Source organism: Astyanax mexicanus, chromosome 15, assembly GCF_023375975.1.
Source record: "Astyanax mexicanus isolate ESR-SI-001 chromosome 15, AstMex3_surface, whole genome shotgun sequence".
NCBI classification, from domain to species: Eukaryota; Metazoa; Chordata; class Actinopteri; order Characiformes; family Acestrorhamphidae; genus Astyanax; species Astyanax mexicanus.
In genome coordinates this window covers 42,044,032-42,065,796 of record NC_064422.1, presented here as the reverse complement: position 1 = coordinate 42,065,796, position 21,765 = coordinate 42,044,032, and the positions used below count along the sequence as shown (strand labels likewise).

Below are 21,765 nucleotides of genomic sequence, written 5' to 3'. Positions count from 1 at the left end.
GCAGCTACTTTTAGCCCAACACAAAGCCTCTTTAATTACTGAACAGGAAGATTAGCAGCCCCAGAATCTGCTCTACACGGACCTGTGCAGAGTTTCAGTGAGGAGCTTAGAGTATGAACACCAAGAGTCAAGAAGTTGACGAGTCAATTTAAAATATCGGCATTCAGATCATTTGTTAGCAGAAAATGAGTAATGGTCAAAATATAAAATAGGAAAAAGATGCAGAGATTTCAGCTTTCAGACCTCAAATAATAAAAATAAAACAAGTTAATATTCATTTAGAAACATCAATACTCACATCAATCATTTTAAGAGTTCAGAAATCAGTATTTCGTGGAACAACTCCTGATTTTTAATCACAGCTTTAATCACAGTCTTGGCATCATGCTCTCCTCCACCAGTCTTACACACTGCTTTTGGGTGTTCAGTGTTTTGACTTGGCCTGTCACAACAATTGCAATATCGATTCATCGTACAATAAATGAACCTCAATAATTTTTGATAATCGTGACACCATTCTCTATTGTGTTTATTTGTATGTTTGTTCACACATAAAACTGCTTTTGGGTGTTTTGGGTGACTGGTACTATATTTGTAGAATGTGTAAAAGTAAAATGTCTTGCGTAGGAAGAGGAGTAAAAACACTTTGTCCATCACTCATCCCAGTAGAATGAGTATTAGAACACTAACCGGATACCCCTCTCGAAGTTCTAGTTAAAATGTCTTGCTTGTAACTGGGAAATTTTAACGTCCGTTCAAATACAACACAAAAAATAAGATTGAAAATGAGAAAAATGGACTGTGAGATAAAAAATGTATTCCCTGAACTTGTGAGAACTTGTGTGTGTTTGTCAGTATTTGACAGCAACTCTGTGTAATCGAGGTCAGATTCACCTTGAAACACAAACACAGGTTTCATGTATTGGCATCATGCATCTCCTCCACCAGTCTTACACACTGCTTTTGGGTGTTCAGTGTTTTGACTAGGACTGTCACAACAATTGCAACATCGATTTATCGTACAATAAATGAACATGACCTCAATAATTTTTGATAATCGTGATATAAACGTCTATAGTGTTTATTTGAATTTTTGTTCACACATATATAACAGTGAATAGTATTTTATTGACCCAGTGTGGACTAAAGAAGGAGAAGAGATAAGTATATGATTCCCAAACTAATTATTATAAATGATAATTTAAATTTTTGCTGTCTTCAAAAAATGTATTACTTTTTTATGCTATTCTGTTATCATTGTGTCAGTGCAATTTAATAGTCTTAAAATTACAAAAATATTGTGTATCGCAATCATTTCTAGGAAATTCGAACATTTTTGTCGTGACAGGCCTAGTTTTGACTGGTACTGTATTTGTAGAATGTGTAAAAGTAAAATGTCTTGCGGAGGAGGGAGAGTGAAAACACTAAGTCCATCACTCATCCTAGTATATTGAGTATTAGAACAATAACTGGATACCCCTCTCGAAGTTCTAGTAAAAAATTCATACTTGTAACCGGGAAATTTTTAATGTCCGTTCAAATACAACACCAAAAAAAAAGATTGAAAATGAGAAAAAATGGTCTGTGAAGTCAACATTGTTTTCCTGAACTTGAGTATTTGACAGCAACTCTGTCAAAACCTTGAACCACATACACACACATATTTCATGGTTATTGGCATCATGCTCTCCTTCACCAGTCTTACACACTGCTTTTGGCTGTTCAAAGTGTTGACTGGGCCTGTATTTGTAGAATGTGTAAAATTAAAATGTCTTGTGGAGGAAGGAGACTAGTCCGTCACTCATCCCAGTAGAATGAGTATCAGAACAATAACCGGATACCCCTCTAGTTAAGTTTTTCTTACTTGTAACTGGGAAATTTTAACATCCGTTCAAATACAACACAAAAAATAAGATGGAAAATAAGAAAAATGGTCTGTGAAGTTTTTTTTCCTGAACTTGTGAATTTTACCTTACTTTTACTTTTATACTTTAAGTATTTTTGAAACCAGTCCTTTTACATTTTTACTTGAGTAAGAGTTGATACTTCTTCTTGCTTCTAAGTATTTTAAACCCTAGTCTCTACAACAACTTCTACCTACAGAGTAATGAATTAGAGCTGCATGATATTGGAAAAAAATTACGTTGCATTGTGTTTGTTTTGGGTGATATATATCGCAATATTAAACAATACAGCACCAGCCCCGCCCCACCTGCACACTATCTCACGACAGAGATCCAGACCAATCAGGAGCTGAGTCAGCGCTTTAGAGTCATTAAAGCTCTCAAAACCTGAGGAAAGAGCAAAACAACAATAATCAGGCATTAAATGTTTTTTTTTTTTAAAGGTAAATAAGAGTGTTTGTTTTTCTGGAATTAAAAGTGTAAATTCAGCTGTAACTGGAAATATCTGCACTGCAAAACTGTGCTGGACTGAGGTGCACAGCTTTCCACACTTGTGCTCACGTTTACAAGCACGTGCCCAACCATGTTGATTGCCCCACTCCTTGCGCTCCACCCTCCCCCTTGCGCTTCTCAGGCAGCAGCAGCCTGTCACTCACACAGACACAGAGACAGCGCTGTGTATCTACTTCTTGTGTCAAGAATCAAAACAACATTGCAACATGACGTGTTTGATTTAATTGCCTTAAGTGACATCACACACATCGCATATCGCGATGACGATGCTTAAACGATACATCGTTCAGCCCTATAATAAATGAAGATACTTTTGACTCCTTTGTAATCAGTTGAGCGGAAAGATGATTAGCAATCAGAAATGGATCATATGGATATTAGCCAGTAATATCAGAGTAATAGTCTATTAGAAAGAGTCGGTGTAGTCAGTGTAAGAGTTTTGAGAGCAGAGACTATAAAAAAGATGGACGCCGTGTCGCAGTTCCTGTTCATTCAATAAAAAAATGAAGCCAAAATCTTCCTCCATGTTGGCGATCCTGAAACCAGAGTCTGTAGAGCGCAGTAGAGACCAGAGGAGGGAGAAAGACTGTGAAGAGACCGCCTACTCATTTGTATAACCCCACCCCTGAGGGCTGATGGCTGCCTCCACAGAGCTATACACAATCTATTGTCCCACCCATTAGGGGTGTGCCATATCGTATCGTACGTGATAATATCGCCAAAAAATGTTAATATCATGAACAATATTATACCCTGAAACATTGTGCCATATCACCCACCCCTACTTATCACATCAAAGTATTACTTTTTTGCCATTTTTAGCAAAATAAAAATTCACACTGTTCTCATTTCCCATTATATATCTACTAGAGACAGATTATATCTGTCCAGTATCATTTATTTTAGTTTAATCCTGGATATATGGATATATTTGCAGTGCATTACTCCAGTACCAGTATCATGACATTATGGATCATTGATTCTGTTACAAATTTGATACAATTTTTCTTTTTTAAATATCTCAATTAGCCATAATCATGTTGCATGCAAAAATACAATTCTAGATATTTTTTTCTAATTCAGTGTTTTGTCATATCGCCAAAAGTATTGTTATCCTGAAAATACCATGAAATATCGTGATATTATTTTAAAGCCATATCGCCCACCCCTACCGCCCATACAGTCATTGGTCCCACCCCGGCTAGGTGTAACCCAGCTCTTTTACACACCAATAACCACACCTTTTTGAATAGAGCTGAATAACGTTTTAAAAACGAATTCTGTGGGGATATAAAAATTTGACAATATAAGCAGAGGTTACACGAGCTGCTGCATTTAAATAATGGAGGTAGAATTGAAACCTATGGGGATGGGTGGGGTTACACAGCTTTCTGCAACCGAACAGCAGGGGGCGCCCGAGCTGTGGTGGCTTCACTTTTGAGAGACGATGCTCTGTCCAGCAGCTATACACAGCCTATGTTTGAGAGTATCAGCTGTGCAGTGGATGAGCTGGATGTGGAAGATCTGTGAAGTCAGGAGTGAAGTCGTAGCAGATGTTCCCACGTTTCAGACTCGGCGGTGAAGGCCAGCAGACGGCTCTCGGTGGACGTTGGTGTTGCGGCTGAAAGGGTTTATCGTTTTAAGACACTTTCTTCATCTCTCTCTCTTTCTCTCTCTCTCTCTCTCTTTCTCTCTCTTTTTCTCTTTCTTTCTCTGCAGCACTGCTTTAATTGAGTCTTTCAGATTTACTTGGGTGGCGTTTCTGCCTGCAGACCTAGAATAAAACCAGCCTCAGAATGCAAATGAACTGGCAGAGCATTTCACATAGCCTCTCTCTCTCTCTCTCTCTCTTTTTAATTCCCTCTCTTTCTCTCATCCAGTCTATAGCAGTGTCTCTATAACTGAGGTTTATGTAATCTGCAGGCGTTGAGCAGGCAGTCAAGGTAAAAGTAGAGCTGCTGTTCTACATCATTCTGTGAGCGTCCTTCAGCATTAGAAGTGATTGCTGTAGATCTATTGGAAAATACTGTTTTTTTATAGAGAGTAGTACAGGCCTTCACACTGTACTGTTGTATTGGTGGAGAGTAGACAACATTCTCAAAGATATGTCTCTAGGATTAGAGCTGCACGATATTGGAAAAAAAAATCGTCTTTTTTCGACGATATACAGTACAGGCCAAAAGTTTGGACACGCCTTCTCTTTTTCATTGTAGATTCTCACTGAAGGCATCAAAACTATGAATGAACACATGTGGAGTTTTATGTACTTAACAAAAAAAAGAATTATATTTTAGTTTCTTCAAAATAGCCTCCCTTTGCTCTGATTACTGCTTTGCACAGGTGGTCTTTAAGAGGTGGTCACCTGAAATGAAAAGTTTTCCAACAGTCTTAAAGGAAGGAAGGAGTTCCCAGAGGTGTTTATTAGCACTTGTTGCCCCTTTGCCTTCTTCACTCTGTGCTCCAGCTCACCCCAAACCTCAAATCTGGATTGGGTTCAGGTCCGGTGACTGTGGAGGTTCAGCTCATTTTTTGTTAAGTACATAAAACTCCACATGTGTTCATTCATAGTTTTGATGCTTCAGTGAGAATCTACAATGTAAATAGTCATGAAAATAAAGAAAACGCATTGAAAAAGAGAAGGTGTGTCCAAACTTTTGGCCTGTACTGTATATCTTGATATTAAACAATGCAGGGCATCACCATGGCGTCACCAGCCCTGCCCTCACCTGTGCGCTGTCTCACATATGGACCAATCAAGAGCTGGGTCAGCGCCGAGCTCAACTCAAAACCCGAGGAAAACAGCAAAACAACAGTAATCAGCCCTTTAATCAGGCATTTAAATGGCTTTTTAAAAGGTAAATAAGAGCTTTTGTTTTTCTATGATTAAAAGTGTGAATTCAGCTGTAACTGGAAATATCTGCGCTGCTAAACTGTGCTGGACTGAGGTGCACAGCTTTCAACACGTGCTCACGTTTACAAGCACGTGCCCAACCATGTGGATGGAGGCCATGCTTGCGGTTACCTCCTGTTTACTCCTGCACCCCCCTCCCTCTCTGCTTGCTTCTTAGGCAGCAGCAGCCTGTCACTCACACAGACACAGAGACAGCGCTGTGTATCTACTTCTTGTGTCAAGAAGAATCGAAACACTGCAACATGACGTGTTTGATTTAATTGCCTTAAGTGACATCACACCTCCTGCAATGTGACTATTGCCCATGCACACATCACAATGGCAATGCTTAAACGATACATCGTATATACTACCTTTATACAAACGGTCTGTTTAATAGCTGAAAGATACAAGCTGTACAGGACTAGGATAGAAACATAAGTAATGTTAGTTTGAGAGCATCAGTTGTAAAGTAGTGAAGAGGTAGAGTTACAGGTATACAGTGAATAGTGAATATTTGATAAATGTTCTAATCCAGATTATGAGAAGCAAGAACTACTCAACTAAATAAAGAAAAATGACTTTGTCAATCCAAAAAGGAAAAAAAAATCAAGAACTTTGAAAGAATCCTCAAATGCATTCACAGCAAAGACCATAAAAAACGTTGATGATGATTAAACTGGCACTCATCAGGACTGCACCAGGAAAGACAGAGCAAGAGTTTCCTCTGTTGCACAGGATAAGTTCATCAGAGTTACCAGCATCAGGGTTCATGCGGGGTCATAAAAAAATCCTATAAATGTCATGGAATTAAAAAAAAAAAAATGGGATACTGGATACGTTTTGAAAAAATACAAATACACAGCAAGTTTTGGAAAAGTCATGGAAATCTGCTCTACAAATGTATTATTTATTCATTTATTAATAGGGAAGCTATTTTAAGCTAACAAATAAATCAACTTAAATTACAGTTTTAAGTAATTTAACTCTACACAAAAAATCTCCAAGGATTGTCATACATTTTCTCATTGAAGATTCTGTGTCAGCATTTAAATAAAATTTATTCTCAATTTTGATTATAGTTTATTATCGTTTGTCCATGTTTTCACTGTTTGTCCATGTTTTAAAGATCGTGTAGTCATGAAAATTTGCATTGAAGGCATGGAAAAGTAATGAAAAAGTAATGGAAAAATATTGTTACCTTAAACCTTAGCCTTAAACCAGAGAAGTATTGTTACTACAGTTACTACAGGATTTCTTATGTGTTCTTTTATAGTCTGGATGACTTTTCAGATTTTTTTCAATATTTTCTCATATCGGCAAAAATATTGTGATATATTATTTTAAGGCCATATCGTCCATCTCTACTGCACTGGATATTGACCTTGATATGCCCTCTTCTCTCCCTACAGGACGGTGCACTATGAGGGCGGAGCCGTGTCCACCCACGCCCGCTCGCTGTGGCGGCTCGAGACGCTGAGAGTAGCGTAAGTAAAAAAAAATCTCCATCCATATACATATATAAATACAGGAGTTGGACAATGAAACTGAAACACCTGTCATCATTTTAGTGTGGGAAGTTTCATGGCTAAATTGGAGCAGCCTGGTGGCCAATCTTCATTAACTACACATTATTGCACCAGTAAGAGCAGAGTCTGAAGGTTCAATTAGCAGGGTAAGAGCACAGTTCTGCTCTAAATATTGCAATGCACACAACATTATGGGTGACATACCAGAGTTCAAAAGAGGACAAATTGTTGGTGCACGTCTTGCCGGTGCATCTGTGACCAAGACAGCAAGTCTTTGTGATGCATCAAGAGCCACGTTATCCAGGGTAATGTCAGCGAGATACCACCAAGAAGAACCAACCACATCCAACAGGATTAACTGTGGACGCTGTAAGAGGAAGCTGTCTGAAAGGGATGTTCGGGTGCTAACCCGGAGTGTATCCAAAAAACATAAAACCACGGCTGATCAAATCACGGCAGAATTCAATGTGCACCTCAACTCTCCTGTTTCCACCAGAACTGTCCGTCACCACAATCAATTATTGTGCTCTAAAACCAGGTGTTTCAGTTTCATTGTCCAACCTTAAAAAAAGAAATGTCACACTCACACTTTCACTAGTGTGAAAAAACTTTTTTTTTCCTCTGCTCGCTCCAAATGTCAGTCCAGCCCTGCAGTATTCAGGTCACTATCAGTTTAACGTGCATTTTATGGCACATTCTAGTTTAGTGTTTAAATTTTGTATTAAAACAAACTGTAGGAACAATTTTAACCATACAAGATTTACTCTAATGAATGAACACATTATTACACATATAGAAGAATATTAATTTTCACTTTAAATGACTTTTACTGCAATATATGCAGTTTTGTATACATTGATGTGAAAAAGTATTTACCAAACTTTAATATCAAACAAAGATAACCTGAGTAAATATAAAAATCACTTTTTAAATGATGATTTTACTCATTAAAGGAAAGAAAAACGGATCCAAACCAATCTAGCCCTGTGTAAAAAAAGCATTTGCCCTCTAAATCGAATAACTTGGTTGTTCCCCTCCTTGCGGCAACGACTGCAATTATTTAAGCTTTACTGATAACTGGCTTTCACTAGTCTTTCACATCTCTGTGGAGGAATTTTGTTCCACTCTTCTTTACAGAATTGCTCAAAAATATCATCATTTAAAATGTAAAAGGAAGCAGAATTGTTATAATTTTCTGGAACTGATCATTTTTTAGTCAAAAATTTACCAAGCGCCTGTTTTTTTTTTTTTTTTTAGTTATTTTTGAATGTATTGACTTTAAATATATTCACTCCTAAGATATATTTTCAAAAATTATATATATAGACTAGAGTGTTTATGTGTTTAAAACATAAGAATATTGATGATTTGAGTTCATTACATGGCTTATTAATTATTACTTTGATAAAATCCATGGAGAAACAGCATCAGATGGAGTTATTTATCTTGATAATCAATAATCACACCTCTAGGATACATGTAGATACTAAAAACCTGACACTCAGAGCAGCCTATGCCTTTCAGTATTTTGATAATCAGGACATGCAAAGAAAACTACAGTATAAAAAAAATGTAAACTTTTTTTAGTCTAAATAAATAAGAAATTTAGTTTTTAGTTTAGTGCAAATAACTACTTAGTAAAAATGTGTGAGTAAAATAAAAACTATATAAAGTAGTGCGCACACCATACCTAGCTTTAATTTGAGTAAAGCAGGTAGCTTCACACTTTTTCTGTGGACACTTTTGAGTCTTTATTTACTGATATTATTTGGTTTGAAACATCATATAAATATGTTTGAAGCACTAAAGGTAAATAATATTGGTTGGGGAAGGAGATTTTTCACTTTTTTAGGTGTTTTTCTCAATGGATTCTTGTAGATTTAGCTTTACCGCACTATTTTTAAAAAAAGGAAGTCCCGCCCCTTTCTAACCATATATGAATTATATTTATGTGTGAAGGGATTCCTGAGTAATTAAGCTGAGAACACAAAGTGCGATTTTGGATGGAAAATCCATCCGTAGGGTTCTATGGGTTAATAAATGAAGTCTTCATTTTAAAAAGTGATTTTTTATATTTACTCAGGTTATATTTGTCTGATATTAAAGTTTGCTTGGTAAAAGGGGGCAATAGAAAGGGATTAAACATGAAAATAAAAATGTGATATCTATGAAGTCTTATAAATGTGATATATAGTCAAAATGTTTATAATGACCCAGCATTTACTCTACTTGCTGACCCTGCTCTCTTTTTTATTTATTTATTTATTTATTATATATTTGTTATATGTCTTTTCGCCCCAAGCCAAGCAGCACAAATTCACCCGCATCCTAAAATGGCACGACAGGAGCCATTAGGACAGAGTGTCCTAGGGGTGATGCACTATATCTTCGCTCATCTGAATCCAGTTAGCCGTGTGCCCTGGGGGACGCCGGCCGCTGTGTCTGCAGTTACGCAATATTGGGTCTGTGGGGAAATCTCGCACCCTGAAAAGTGTAAACGCTCGTGTTTGCACGTCCGCGCAGGGTCTAATCACACTCAGCGGGCCGCCAGCTCAAAAATAGCCACGCCGAAAATTTCCTCACCTTCACGTAAAGAGAGAAGAGCTCTGCACCATATAGATCCTCAGCGAAACGCGCCGGAGGCGTTTTATCAAAGTGACGTTTTCAGGTTGGGGCCGAATTCTGGAGCAGGAGTTTTTACTGCTCAAGTACTCTCACTTAAAGAGAACAACACTGAGAAAACAGAGAGAGACAAACTTTAACTTTCTGTTATAAGTTCTATTCAGGAATGCAGTGAATATTTATCAAGCAAATATCGGCAAAATAAATGAAAAGGCCAATTAATAACTGACACCGAACTATGACTTGTTTATTTTGGGTCATATTATGGTATTTCCTCTAATGTTAGGATTTCTTTCAGCAAAGGCAGCACAAAAAAAACAGTAGCAAAAAAAGAGTTCAAATATATTCTTAAGCTAAAAACAGGCAAATGCTCCCGTATACCACTCCCATAGAAACTTCAACCTGTCATCAACTGTCAGAAAGTAATCCAGCTCAGAAAAAAAAACAGCTAGGGATGCACTGAATATTTGCCAACCCAGAACTTTTGTGTCACACTACCACCATCATGTTTTACGTTCAGTGCGATGCTCTTTTTCTGAAATAATGTGTTAGTTTTACACCAGATATAATGGGAAAGTTCCACTTGTGTGATGATGTGTCCAGAGAATATTTACCCTGAAGATCATTAAGATGTTTGTTTTTTTTGTTTTTTTGGCAGCACTGCAAAAATTCAATAAATATTTGGCAAGCAAATATCGGCAGAATAAGTGAAAAGGCCAATAAATAACTAACACTAAACAATGACTTATTTATTTTGGGTCATATTATGGTGTGTCCTCTAATGTTAGGGTTTCTTTCAGCAGCGGCAGCACTTTATTAGATTCCAATACACAAAACAGTGGCAGAAAATTCTGTGTAGAACAGGCAAATGCTCCCGTAGCCACTTCCGTAGAAACTTCAGTCTGTCAACAACTGTCAGCCAGTAATCCAGCTCAGAAAAACAGCTAGTTAGCATTGTAGTAGTGTGTAAAGCGCTCCAGCTGCTGTGTAGGTTAGCAATAGCAGCCAAACCATTTCTGCCTGGTCGAGGGCTGAGACTGTATTAGCCAGCTATTTGTATAAGTCCAGCAAATTGGATTTTTAAAAAGCTAAACCGCTCTAGCACAGCAGAGACTGACGGCTGTGTCTGAACTTCAGTAGGGATGCACTGAACATTTGGCAACCGAAACCTTTTGTACAAGGAGGAGGAGTTTTTACACAGCAGAGCTTTGTTTTATTTATGATCAGCACATCTCTGAACTACACAGTAAAATAAAAATAGTAGTTATAACAACAACAACAATAATAATAATAATAATAATAATAATGATAATAATAATGCTTATTCTGTTCTCAACTCACTCACACATTAAACTACTCACCAACTCACATCACACATAATAGTCTAAATAAATGCTGAATGAATGAATGCTAATGTTGAGTTTAGCGTTTTTAATCACAGTTTTAATTTTAATTTAATTTTAATCGGAGTGAACTGCTTTTATTGATCTGCTGGTTAAAATAACACAAAATAAGCAGAGCTTTTCAGTTGGAGTTGAACAGATTTATTCCTGATGGATGTTTAACTGAATTATTGGTGTATTTAGAAACCACCAGAAATCCCTATACCGTTATTTGAAGTCAGTGCAGATGGTCAGCTTTAGTGAAATCATCTGTTTCTCCACAGGTGGAGCGGGAGTCACACTCGGTGGGGTCAGCCGTTCCGGTTACGTCACGTGACCACGGGGAAATACCTCAGCCTGCTGGATGATAAAGGTCTTCAGCTGATGGAGAAGGAGAAGGCCGACGTCAAATCCACCGCCTTCTGCTTCCGCTCGTCTAAGGTTAGATAGTTAGACTGAGAATATCATGTGATCTAAAAGGTTTTTCGATTTTTTCCTACATTATAAATGAATAGTGAAGTGATCCAGATTGTGAAGGAACACATAAGGAATCATGTAGTAACTTAAAAGTGTTAAACAAACCAAAATACTCATAATACTTATCTGTGGTGCTGTTAAGGCTGGAAGCTCTTGCTCTTCCTTTCCTGGGGCAGTCCTGATGAGTGCCACTTTCATCATTGTAATGTCTTGAGTAGTTATTACCTCTCATAATCTGGATTAGAACATTACTCAAATATTCTCTATTCACTGTATACCTGTAACTCTACCTCTTCACTACTTTACTTTAACTGATGCTCTCAAACACTTTATTAAGAGACAAGAAATTCAAGTAATTAACTCTTGATGAGTTCAGCAGCACGGCTGTTAACTGAAATCCTGAATTCCAGGTGACTCTACCTCATAAAGCTGACTGAGAAAATCCAGCCAAATTGTGCAAAGCTGTCTAATCTAAGCAAGAGGTGCTACTTTGAATGAAGAATGTAAAATATAAAACATATTTCTGGTTTGTTTAACATTTTTTTGTTGGTTTATCAAATAATTCTTTATGTTTTTCTTCGTAAGTTCAGATAAGTTTAGTATTAATCTACAGTACAGAACATTTTAACCCTTTCATGCATAGAGGTCACTACAGTGTACAGCTGTTTAAAATATTTTTTTCTTTAAATATGCTTGCAATTTTGGGCACTGCTGCATATAGTCCACTGTAGTGGAAGCTATTGCATCATCCTATACAAAAAAATCCCATTGGTTGGTCATTGTAATGGGAAAAAGAAGTCAATGAAATCAAGATGGCCGGCAGACAGGGAAAACCACCAAACACCTTGGCTATTTTTGTTTCTACCTTTTATAAAATTATATCACTGCAGGTAAAAAAATATATAATTACATCAAGTAACATCTAAGGTGACATATTATGTAAAGATTTTCGAAATTTTGATTTTATATTTGAGGGAATTGTAGATTAATCATCTGTCCACTTAATTGTACATCATGCATCATTAGCTATTTTTCAACTTTAATGCAATGTCAATTACTTCCAGTGTTGTTTTTAAAATAATTCATATTGTTTAATGTTTTGGCTGTAAATCAGCTTCTTTAATTGAGGAATGTCTGCCAGTACAGACAGTTGCAAGCAGAGAAGTAGGGTCAAGCAGTGATAGTGAAGGTGAGTCTGGAAATGTTACTGAGGGAGTTGAGGCTGAGGAACGGAGATGAAGGAGATGAGGCTGTTGAAACTAAGGGCACCCCAATATCCAGTATGCCCCTGGAAACCACTGGCCCCAGCTCAAGAAAGTATAAAATGCCAGCACACGAAGAACCAAGTACATCTGCATGCAGTGTCTTGTAGCTTTGTGCCCTGTATGCTTTGGCAACCATCATAGAAAATAGTCTCAGAAATTAGCAACAAGCATGATTTGACAGGAAATATGATACATGCTATAAAATACTATAAGAGAATATGCTCACTTAACAGTTCAGAGACTTGACAAGAATACAGTATGATAATACCAGTCACAATCAAGATTCTATAAGGTTCTACGGTTCAGAGACATTTTCTTGTGTCACAATATCCTCCTCAGTTCCACTATTCCAACAGAATACCATATTACAACTGTATAACTGAATTACATTTGTGTTTTTTTTACAACAAAAAATGCATGAAGTACACTTGAGTGGACAGATAAATATTTCTTTATCGAATAAAGATAGAATATATATTTTTTTCAAACCTTGTTTTACATCCCTAAGGATGTATAAAAACACTTAGAAAAAAAATCCTGACTGAGTTTATTATAATTCATGCATGAGAGGGTTAAAAGAATGAAAAAAAAAAAACCTAAATATAAAATGTTTGACTGGTACTGTATATCAGCCTTTTGAGTGAAATAAGTTAATTTATTTACTATTGCAAGTTAGAAAAGAATAAATCGCTATTAACAGAATAACTGATTTCTCACAAAGGAGAGAAATAGTTGATAAATTACAAATCAGTCACACTTAAAGTGATCTGAGGTTTAACTAAGAATAGGAATGGAATCACTATTTTTGCAAATGTTCAGCTCTCTGTTGCTATTTATATTTAAGCAATAATTAATTAATAACTATTTATAATTAAGCAATAATACACAAGAAGGAGTGCTATAACATGTAATATTGGCACTGCTGTGCTGCAGTCGTGGGCACGAGGCCGCAGGTAAAAAAAAAAATAATAATAATACACCTCGGGTGTATTATTGTGATTATACACAATACAGTTCCATTATTGCTGTTTATTGAAATATTTTGAGTTAAAGAGGAGGAGAAATAGGATCTGTTTGGTTATAAAAAATCAGTGAGTTAAAATAGTTCCCTTGCTGCTCTGTTTGTAGCTGCGCTGTTTGGTTTGTAAGCGCTGCATCGTTGCTAGGTTACCTGTGTGCGGTGGAGTACAGTAATACATGTAGAGCTTCGGTTACAGTGCATTACTGGCTGATAATTGCTCTAGTTGAACGCCCTCAGCCAATCACATTGCAGGGTCAGAACTTAAAGTAGTATAATGGGGTTTAAAGTATTTGCAACCTAAATAATAATCCTTCAAAAATCCTTTATAAAGGTAGTCTTATTTTAAAGTGGTAGCAGCAGAATGAATTGTAACAGTCAGGTAACTTGAGTGTTTTACTATGCTAATGCTGTGTCTCTGTGTGCTGTGATTGGCTGCAGGAGAAGCTGGATTTCGGGCTGAGGAAGGAGGTGGATGGGATGGGTGTTCCTGATATTAAATATGGAGATTCTGTGTGCTATATCCAGCACGTGGACACAGGGCTCTGGCTAACCTACCAATCAGTGGACGCCAAGTGTGCTCGCATGGGCGGAGTCCAGAGGAAGGTGTGTATGCTTTTTTTTTATTGGTCCTTTATAGCATTTATATACGGTTATTATTAATAATTAGAAAGATTTAACTGCAGGTTTCCTTGGCAAAGTTAATCGGAATTAAAATACATAAAGTACATTTAGTTAATAATATAAAATAAATGTTTTCTCCTTAAAATTGCAGTGAAATGTTTTAGATATTTTTGCAGTAGTTCTCAAAAATAAGTGATTTTATAATTACAGTGCCCTTACCACCACATCTAGACAGGCTTAGTTTTACCTTTGAAGGTATATATGGCTGTATATTTGCATGATCTTTGTAATATATACTAATACTAATAAACACAGTCTGGTTTATGTTTGTCCTCCTCTGACCCCTCCTCCCCTGTAGAGAGGAGTTATACACTAATAAACATTGTTAAATCGTTCATTTATTTGTTTATATCTTAACTAATTGTTAATTGACACTAGTTGAGACATTATTAAACAATACTCAAATGTAGTGCTTAAGAATGCTGTAAATAATAATAAATAAATAATATAATAAAAATTATTAGTTGAGATATTCTGTCTGAATAAGGCTTTAAACAGGTTCTTAGCTAATTCTTTCCTATATAAGAAGGACACCACCGTCCCCCCCACTCAGCGTGATGCTCCTCAGCAGGACTGTATGTTATCTCGTGTAACAGAGTTAGCAGGTACTGATCTCCTCTATCTGGAATCTGGCTGCACTGACCTGTATGGTGTTGTTGGTGTGGTGCAGTGGATAACACCACTACCTGCCTTTGAGCTAACCACCACATTGCCTGGAGACTACGGTTCAATTCCTGACCTGGGTGACTTGGGTACGTTGGCCGAACTCTGTAATAGAAATAACTCTGGATTCACTCTGGATAAGTGTATCAGATAAATTCCATGATTATTAATGCCATTTAACTTTAATAAAATAATCAGTATGTTGTATATCAGCCTTTCAGATGCAGCACCTTTTACATATTAAACAAAAAATAGTCATATACTATTAGCAATTCTTTTCAACAGGTAGACATGACAAAAACTGTGTTTTTCTCAGCAATTGGTGCAACTTAAAATAGCTGGTGTCATTTAAAGTAGTAGAAATTCACATAATTAACTCTTGACGAGTTCAGCACAGCTGTTAACTGAAAGCCTGAATTCCAGGTGACTCTACCTAATAAAGCTGACTGAGAAAATGTTATTTCTTACTAAATAATTCCATGTGTTTTTCCTCGTAGTTACATGATATTTACACCAGAAGTGGAATAAAGTTACCTAAAAGCAGTGTGTAAGACTGGTGGAGGAGAACATGCCAAGACCCGTGAAAGCTGTGATTATTCTACCAAATATTGGTTTTATTCCATCAAATATTGATTTAAAACATTAGCATTGCTGTTTCTTTACATAATTTAATATCTGAAAGTCAGAAATGTATATATTTTTTTCTTTATTTGGAATATTTCTAATTTTCTGTAAAAACATTTTCTAAAAGATATGCAAAGCTGTCATCTAAGCAATATATGACATCAGTATTAATCTGCAATGCAGAACATTTTAAAATAATAATAATGGAAAAAATGCTTTAGTCCATGTTTATTACTTTTTTAAGCTTTGTTAGCCTTGTAGCTTCAGTGCAATGCAAAACTAAATAAAAATAAATGACTTTATTTTAAATCTGATTTGCTACATTTTGCGTGAAGGAAGAAAAGAATGTATGTAAATGAGATTTTGCTCCAGTCTGTTCCTTTAATTGAGTTGTATCTGTTGCCAAACAAAACATCACATTACTTCAGTATATTAGTGTTTTCGTGTACCTGTATTTGCACAGAATAAGAAATCTTAACATTATTAGCTGGGATGGGAGTGGCTACTCGATTTATACACTCCCATAATCTTCAAAACACAAAATAACCCCATTAAAAATATCTGGAATATAATCAAGGTTAATGATGGATAAACACAAGCCATGAAATAAAGCTAAATTGCTTGAATTTTTGCACCAGGAGTGGACTAAGGTCGCCTAAAAGCAGTGTGTAAGACTGGTGGAGGAGAACATGATGCCAAGATGCATGAAAACTGTGATTTAAAACCAGGATAATTCCACCCAATTGATTTTCGAACACGAAGTATTATTTAATTATTCCGAATATTGATTTTAAAACTTTATCATTATTGGTTCTTAATGAATATGAGCTTGTTTTCTTTGAATTATTTGAGATCTGAAAGTCAGAAATCCTTTTAATTGTTTGATATTTTGAACATTTTTAGTTTTCCGCAAATAAATAGCAAGAGGTGCTACTTTAAAGAGAATTAGAAAATATATATATTTTTGTTTACGAAATATTTTTTTTTTCATAGTTGGATGACATTAGTTTTAATCTTTAATGCAAAATAATGCAAAATAATGAAAAAACATTTTTGTTTATTATTTTTTTTTAGCTTTGTTAGCCTTTTAGCTTCAGTGCAAAGCTAAACTAAATAACAATATAAAGCTTAAAAACACACTTAAACACCAGAAATGAGTTTACTTTAAATTTGATTTACTACATTTTGCGTGAAGGAAGAGAATAATGTGGGTAAATGAGATTTTGCTCCAGTTTGTTCCTTTAATTGAGTTGTGCGTGTTGCCAGTTAGCCCCATTAGCATTGATTAGCTGGACCGTCCCTCTGACTGGACACTCCATTCTGCTGCTGCTGCTGCTGTAAATCTTGGTATGGCCGTGCCGCGGCGCGCTGGCCGTGCTGAAGGCGCTGAACGCGGGCGAGGGCAGCGTGTTGGATGGCGCTGGATGGCGAGGATGGATGTGGCTGTTCTGACACTGTTAGCTTAGCGTAATGGTTTCATTCATGTGAAGAGCAGCGAGCTGATTTAGAGAGAGAGTCTCATTAGGAAGATATAAAACTCTCTCTCTCATTACTCCTGAGCTGCTGGCACCACCAACCACACTCTGCCACACCGAGACAGATGGCAGTGCCGAGCTCACACAGTGGTGTGTGTGTGTGTGTGTGTGTGTGTGGGGATAGTGTTTGACTGTTTGTGTGTGTGTTGTATGTCATAAGTTACGGTGGCCGAGAAAGCTCAACGCAGTGCAAATTGAAAAGCGCTGCAAAAGCACAAAACACATCCATCAAAATTACAACACAGGCGCAGCAAATAGAAAAACGCGCTGCAAATACAACCACAACACAACGGAAGTGAGTCACAACACAACGGAATTTTCCCGGGGGACCTTAAAAGATACTGTACCAGCTAAGCTGCGTCTTCAGTAACGTCTCGGACTTCACTATGTGTACAAAGGACAATAAGTGACAAACAAGGCGTTTTGTGAAGCAGAACTTTTAATAATATGCACACAACCGTGGTAATCACAGGTAATAAACATAACTTACTTTTCAGAAGCTTGTTTGCCACTTATTGTCCTTTGTATACAGCTGGTACAGCATCTTTTAAGGTCCCCCGGGAAAATTCCGTTGTGTTGTGACTCACTTCCGTTGTGTTGTGGTTGTATTTGCAGCGCGTTTTTCTATTTGCTGCGCCTGTGTTGTAATTTTGATGGATGTGTTTTGTGCTTTTGCAGCGCTTTTCAATTTGCACTGCGCTGGCTTTCTCGGCCACCGTAATAAGTGGATTAATATCATTAATATCTTAATAAAATTAATATATTAATATGTATTAAAATGTAAAAACCTTTTAATGCACAGATGCATCTCAAAAAAGTATGAATATGATTAAAAAGTTACTTTATTTCAGTAATTCAGTTCAAAATGTGAAACTCGTATATTATATTATATAGATGCATCACACACAGAGTGATCTATTTTAAGCTTTTTTATTTTTAAGAATATAAATTCTTAACTATTTATGTGTCAATTTGTTTTTTCATGGTCTTTTAGAATTATATATATATATATATATATATATATATATATATTAAATGTTGATTTAAAATTAGTATTTCTTTTCTTTTATTTTTTTCCATATTATTTCTAATTTCTTATTAAATGTTTTTAGCTCCTTTGATGCTGTAAATGCTTGTAAATGCTTGGCAACATTACATTGTTTTTCCCAAGTGAAAATAAAGGTTGATTGTTTATTTCTTTTATTGTTGATTATAATTATGGCTTACAACCTATTAAACCCCAAAAATCAGTGTCTAAGAAAATTAGAATATTATATATATATATATACCAAGACCAATTGGTACTTTTGGCAGTGTGGGCAGTGTGCCAAGTCCTGCTGGAAAATGAAATCCACATCTCTAAACATTATATATAGATAGGCTTGTTCCAGTAACTGATTAGTTTGAAAAATATATAGTTCCAGAAAATATTGTGATAAACAATATTATAATCAGTTTATAACAATTTTTGCCACAGACATAGAATAGATTTAATGATACATTAATGGCTTAATAAATCAATTACACCCTTTTTCAAGGTGCAATAAATAGCTAAAATGTTTTATTTAGAAAATTAGGAATATTCAGCCACTGGAATTAAAATATAATATAAAAAAAAGTTAATAGAAATACTACATATGCCTAAATAAAGCATAATGTACATACAAGAAAAATACTGATTTTACAAAAAGTTGAGATATCAGCTCATTATTCTATTATGTCTATTATATATGTATATTTTCTGTTTGTGAATCAGTGATATTTATTTTTCTAGTCATGTTGGTGCAGGACATACAGTGTTTATGTATTAATATTATTGTGTTTATGTGTATTATTATGTATTTATAGGCTATAATGCACCATGAAGGTCATATGGACGACGGGCTGACCCTCTCTCGCTCCCAACACGAAGAATCTCGCACTGCCAGAGTTATCCGCAGCACAGTCTTCTTATTCAACCGCTTTATCAGGTATCAAATCAAAATTTTAAAAACGTTTATTTATTAACCGCTTTTTACTTTTGCTTTTAACTTATTTTGTCTTCAGGGGTTTCCTAAACATAGCACTGTATCATGTACTATCAACACTGATATAAGGGGGGGACCCATCCTCCTTTGGTCAGACTACTTATAAATGAATGTTAAAAAGCCATTATACATCTACACAACTCTAAAACTGTACATTCAGATGAATATCTACACCAGCAGTGGAAGCAGTTAGAAAATTACTAGTTAGAGTTAAATACGTAAAATGTGTGGTGGGTGATGAGGAAGACTGGCATCCAGAAACTTCCATCAGTTTCGGGCTGGACAGGTAGGCAGTCAGTAACTCAGAGGAAGACTGAAATATAAAATTAGTTTTGACTGGATTAATGAAGAACAGAGACAGTATGTAACATTATCAGAGTGTGGTTAACTAATGTCTCCAGCAGATCTGAATAAAACAGCCTAACTAAGAGGAGAGAGCAAGAAGGTAACTTAGACACAGAGGCACCCATTCGTTGAATGATAGGTAGGTCAGTTGGTAGGTAGATAGCTTGATTAGTTAGTAGATTGGTTGGTTGGTTGGTCAGTAGTTCAGTCGGTAGGTAGGTTGGTTGGTTTGTTGGATGACAGGTAAGTCAGTTGGTAGGTAGCTACATTGCTTGGTAGGCTAGTCAGTAGGTAGATATGTATGCAGGTCAGTAGGCAGGTAGGTCGTTTGTTGGGTATGTAGGTGGTTGGTTGGTAGGTTGGTAAGTAGAGTGGTCAGTAGGTAGGTAGATAGGTTGGTTGGTTTGTTGGTTGGTAGGTCATTCGGTAGGTAGGTAGATTCATTGGTAGGTTAGTCTGTAGGTAGGTAGGTTGTTTGTTAGATATGTAGGTGGTTGATTGGTTGGTAGGTTAGTATGTAGAGTGGTCAGTAGGTAGGTAGGTATATATGTTGGTTTGTAGGTAGGTCAGTCAGTAGGTTTGCTGGTTTAATAGGTTGGTCTGTAGGTAGATTGGTCAGTAGGTAGATTGGTCAGTAGGTAGGTAGGTGGATTGGTGGATTGGTTGGTAGGTTGGTTAGTTTGTTGGTTGGTAGGTAGAGTGGTCAGTAGGTAGGTAGATAGGTTAGTTAGTTAGTTGGTTGGTAGGTCAGTCGGTAGGCTGGTTTGTTGGTTGAAAGGTAAGTCAGTACGCAGGTCTGTTGGTAGGTAAGTCAGTTTGTAGGTAGGTAGATTGATACATTTGTTGGTAGGTTGTGGGTATGTAGGTAGGTAGGTCAGTAGGCAGGTAGGTCGTTTGTTAGGTATGTAGGTGGTTGGTTAATAGATTGGTAGCTGGAGTGGTGAGTAGGTAGGTAGATAGGTTGAATTGATGGTAGGTCAGTCAGTAGGTTGGTTGGTTGGCTGATAGGTTGGTCAGTATGTAGGTAGGTCAGTTTGTAGGGAAGTAGATTGATAGATTGGTTTGTAGGTAGTTAGGTAGGTAGGTCAGTTGGTTGGTCGGTAGGTTAGTTAGTAGGTAGGTAGATATGTATGCAGGTTGTTAGGAAGGTAGGTTGTCCGTTAGATATGTAGATATAGGTAGAGTGGTCAGTAGATTGGTAGGAGTAGGTTAGTAGGTTGGTTGGTTGGTTGGTAAGTTAGTTGGTAGGTTGGTTGGTTTGTTGGATGATAGGTTGGGCAATATGTAGGTAGATAGGTAGGTAAGTAGGTAGGTTGGTTGGTTGGTAGATTGTTTGGATTATTGGTTGGTAGGTTGGTTGGTAGGTAGGTTAGTCAGTAAGTCAGATGGTTGGTCAGTAGGTGTAAAGGTTTGTTCAAAAAAACCCAAGCAAACACAAATAAAGAATGGCCAAATTATGCATCGGTATCTTGAGGCCAAGTTAAGGCCAAGTATCATAATATATATCATATTGTACACAGTGTACACTAAGAAAAAGGTTTAAAATGCCTTTTTCCTAAAATACACAAACATGCACAGACTTCCACAGCCTGGTACAGAGCTTTTTTGAGATCACTGCTAATAGCTAATTTCCTGAAATGGTAGCTGGGTGTAGGGTTCTTTATAAGTATGCAAATACAGGATAATTTACATTTTTCCTGCAGAAAAGAGGCTTAACGTGAAGCCTATCAGAATTAGACACGCTTCAGACTCTCTGCCCCGTCTACATTACACATTTACTCTATTTTAAACTCCGTAATAAAGATTCTCTCTCTCTTTCTGTCTCCCTTTCTCCCTCTCTCTCTCTCTCTCTCTCTCTCTCTCAGGGGATTGGACACTCTTAGTAAAAAGGGGAAGACCTCCATGCTGGATCTGCCCATTGAGTCGGTCAGTCTGAGTCTGCAGGATCTGATTGGTTACTTCCAGCCGCCGGACGAGCACCTAGAACACGAGGACAAGCAGAACCGACTCCGAGCCCTGAAGAACCGCCAGAACCTCTTTCAGGAGGAGGTGTGTAGAGATTAAAAGAATATATTTGAATATATCTCCACCCCTTAGCCTAGTCCTGATGGTGACTTTCTCTGTAGACATGAGGCTAATGTCGCTAACAGCTAAAATACATTTATACCACAGTTAGCTCCACTGAGTGCCAGTGCTGCATGATAATGACACTCTAACTGAAGCTCTACAGGTATAATGCTGTATTCCATTTATCTCAGAATCCAGAGCTGGGGATGATGTAACTCGC

General features: G+C 36.8%; 1 protein-coding gene across 4 annotated transcripts in view; it reads left to right on the top strand.

Moving 5' to 3' along the window:
• Positions 1-21,765, top strand: part of ryr2a (ryanodine receptor 2a (cardiac)) — a 348,664-nt gene that overhangs the window by 134,380 nt on the left and 192,519 nt on the right. For all 4 annotated transcript variants that reach the window (XM_049464528.1, XM_049464527.1, XM_049464526.1 and 1 more), the window contains exons 9-13: positions 6,720-6,794; positions 11,125-11,281; positions 14,042-14,206; positions 18,955-19,076; positions 21,344-21,527. In XM_049464528.1, coding sequence (XP_049320485.1) covers positions 6,720-6,794; positions 11,125-11,281; positions 14,042-14,206; positions 18,955-19,076; positions 21,344-21,527 — 703 coding nt within the window. The remainder of the gene's footprint in view (positions 1-6,719; positions 6,795-11,124; positions 11,282-14,041; positions 14,207-18,954; positions 19,077-21,343; positions 21,528-21,765) is intronic.